We start from the raw sequence: 3,718 nt of genomic DNA on the forward strand, positions 1-3,718 counted from the left end.
GGGAAAGAGGGGGAGAGAGAGATAGAAACATCAATGAAAAAGAAACATGGGTTGGCTGCCTCCGACATGCCCTCTGCTGGGGATCAAACCTGCAACCCAAGCATGTACACTGACTGGGAATCGAATCTGTGACCTCTTGGTTCCTGGGTTGATGCTCAACCACTTACCCACCACACCAGCGGGTTATCTAGGTAGTTTTTGATGTGCATGTGTCTGTAAGCATTCTCTTTAAAATTACCGAAGCATAAAATGAAATTATAGTAGTGAATTTCTAATTAAGAAAGATTCAGCCTTGTTATGGTGATAATGACAGGACAACAATGAACATTTAAGGACTAAATTTGTATTGTTTATGCTTTGACATCTGTCTTAGGAGAATATTGTCCGTATAAAGATGTTAGAACTGTTGATTGAAAAGAACTTGTGTAAACCTTAGGAAATTTTAAAGCTTAGTCTAGAGAGGCACTTTCTATTTCCCCAGCTCTTTTTCAGAAATAGTAATTTCTATTAGATAAGATTATATAATGGTTTTTAAATCCTATTCTCCATTTAATACTAGTTTAGCATTTCAGCCAGTTTTTAGCATAACCAGTTTTTTCTTATTTCTGTAGCTTCTCTAAAAGGATAAATTAGATTAATAAAGACTTACTCTGATAACATTTTAAAGAACAACTTGTGTAAATTTTTCTCTAATATATAGAATATAGACATGCAGATGTGATATTTATTTTATAGGTTTAGAATAGCCTTTCTCAGTGAGCTTAATCTGTAATGCACTAAAGCAGTATTTCTGAAAGATTATTGTACTTCAGAATCACTTGGATTACCTGTTAAACCACCCTAGAGTTTCTAATTCAGTAGGTCTAGGATAGGCTGAGAATTTTCATTTCTTACAAGTTCCCAAGTGCTACCGATGTTACTAGTTGGTAAAGCATACTTTGTTATTATGCTCACTGCCTTAAGACATCATCCATTCTTGGTAATAAATTAGTCTTCTAAACATCTAGAATGGTATTATTTATATATTATCCTGGGGAAATTGAGAAAACAGTCACTTAGTAATTTTCTCTTTGTGTGGTTGAAATGAGGACCCCCTAAATGAAAAGAAGTATTTTAGAATGATATAATTAGTGTGGTGAAAATGGGCATATTGTTTAATATCTTCAGGATCTTAAATATTTCACTGTTATGCTTACATTTATAAACATTTCTGTATTTTTAACAAAAATGCTATGAATCCTTGCTTGTTAAGTAGATACCATTTTCTAGATACATATTTGCTTTATAAATACACTTAGAAGCAAATGAATTAACGGTCACCAACCGGTGGTTCGTGGACCACTGGTGGTCTGTGAGGTCCGAAAGGTTGGTAACCACTGAATTAAGTGATATATTTTAAGCAAAAACTTGCTCTATTTCAGAATGCTAAGGAATCTTTTTAGACTTTTTTTAACCCTCACCCGAGGATATGTTTCCATTGGTTTTTTTAAAAAATAACTATTTTGTAATTTTTCTATTTACTTTTACAGAGAGTGGAAGGGAGGGGAAGAGACAGAGAGAAACATGTTAGAGAGACAGCATTGATTGGTTGCCTCCCACACTTGTCCCAACGAGGGCCAGGGATCAAGCCTGCAACCCCAAGTTACGTACCCTTGACCAGAATCACAGCCAATTTGGCTAGGGCAGGGGTGGGCAACCTTTTTGTGAGTGCGTGCCCAACCCAGCAAAATCTCTGACTCAGAATTCTTCTGCGTGCCAGCCCTAATTTTTTGAGAACATGTTACACCTACTTGATATTTCTTTTTATTTTATTTTATTGATTTTTTACAGAGAGGAAGGGAGAGAGATAGAGAGTTAGAAACTTCGATGAGAGAGAAACATCGACCAGCTGCCTCCTGCACATCTCCCACTGGGGATGTGCCCGCAACCCAGGTACATGCCCTTAACCGGAATCGAACCTGGGCTAGGGCTTCCATTGAGTTTTAAAGAGAGGAAAGGAGTTAGGGAGGGATAGAGAGAGATTGATTGCCTCCTGCATGCGCCCTGGCCCCGACCTGGAGTTCTCGGATCTGAGGGCCATGGTTTTAAACACTGACTCAAACAGGCCAAAGCTTTTATTTTTTTTTTAAATATTTATTTTTTATTGATTTCATAGAGAAAGGAAGAGGGGGAGAGAGAGATAGAAACATCAGTGATGAGAGATAATCATTGATCATCTGCCTCCTGCACGTCCCCTATTGGGGATCAGTCCCACAAACCTGGGCATGTGCCCTGACCAAAAATCAAACTGTGGCCACCTGGTTCATAGGTCGATGCTCAACCACTGAGCCACACCGACTGGGCGAGGTTTTCTTGAAAGTAAAAGATATGTGCTTGATGCTTACTTGTGTTTAGAGTGCCGTTGAAACTAAGTTCCGCATATTCGTATATCACTGTATTTCTACTTTACGTCTAGAGAAATGGGTAGGAAATGAGTCAGTGGATACAGCTTACCTGAAGATATCAGTAATAAGAAAAAAACAAAGCCAGTTCAAGACAGTTTGAATTGTCTTAATAGAATGATACCCTTTGTAGTACTTTAAGCAATAACAAAAGAAAGAAAGAAAGAAAAAAGAAATAGAATGACTCAGAGAGAGAGAGAAGCTTCAGTGCAAGAAACATCAATCAGCCCTTCTCCCGTTTGGCTCAGTGGATAGAGCATCAGCCCATGGACCAAAGGGTTCCGAGTTCGATTTTGGTCAAGGGCACCTACCTTAATTGCAGGCTCTTCCCTGACCAGGCCCTATTCAGGGCGTGTACAAGGCATGTGTTTCTCTCACATCGATATATCTATTTTTTGCTTTCTCTTCCACTCTCTAAAGAACAATGGGAAAATATCCTCAGGTGAGTATTAAAAACAAAAAGAAAGAAATAGAAAGACTCGGTCATTGTAAAGAAGAAAAGATATGGTACACAAATATGTAATTATAAATTCTATAACTTAATTATAGAATTAAGATAAAGCCTGGGTTACTTTTCACTCCAGTAGTTATCTTTTATTCAGAAAACATCCACTTTGCTTTTGTCATGTGGAGCATTTTTAACTTGATCTTTTCCTATTTTTAATTTCAGGGCAGCAGCAATGACTCTCCGCACGGTATTATTGTCATTGCAAGCACTGTTGGCAGCTGCAGAACCAGATGATCCACAGGATGCAGTAGTAGCAAATCAGGTAAGATAGCTGCTGCTTTTGAAATACGCTTATATATTTATCTTTTGAAAGACGCTTATATATTTACCTTTTAGTCTCTAGGTTAGTGGTTTTCATTGTTAACATATGAGCATACTTCTATCAAACCTAAATTTGGAAATGGTTTCCTTTCTTGCAATAAGGTTATTTTGTCAGATATAATAGTGAAAAGTTAATGTCTTCTTTTATTAATCTGAAAAGGTAATTTCTTGATTTTTAATATATTAACTTAATTGGGTATATGGTAGATTTTTTAACATATTATAAAAATTTTCAAACAAATAATGTTAAAAGAATTAGAGTGGTCCCAACCGGTTTGGTTCAGTGGATAGAGCATTGGCCTGCGGACTGAAGGGTCCCAGGTTCGATTCCGGTCAAGGGCATGTACCTTGGTTGTGGGCACACCCCCAGTAGGGGATGTGCAGGAGGCAGCTGATTGATGTTTCTCTCTCATTGATGTTTCTAACTCTCTATCCCTCTCCCTTCCTC

General features: G+C 37.6%; 1 protein-coding gene across 6 annotated transcripts in view; it reads left to right on the top strand.

Annotated features, from left to right (window-relative positions):
- Positions 1-3,718, top strand: part of UBE2K (ubiquitin conjugating enzyme E2K) — a 54,857-nt gene that overhangs the window by 41,569 nt on the left and 9,570 nt on the right. For all 6 annotated transcript variants that reach the window (XM_015561022.1, XM_015561023.1, XM_015561024.1 and 3 more), the window contains one exon: positions 3,112-3,211. In XM_015561022.1, the coding sequence (XP_015416508.1) occupies positions 3,112-3,211 (100 nt within the window). The remainder of the gene's footprint in view (positions 1-3,111; positions 3,212-3,718) is intronic.

The sequence above is a fragment of the Myotis davidii genome, unplaced genomic scaffold (genome assembly GCF_000327345.1).
Source record: "Myotis davidii unplaced genomic scaffold, ASM32734v1 scaffold235, whole genome shotgun sequence".
Lineage (NCBI taxonomy): Eukaryota > Metazoa > Chordata > Mammalia > Chiroptera > Vespertilionidae > Myotis > Myotis davidii.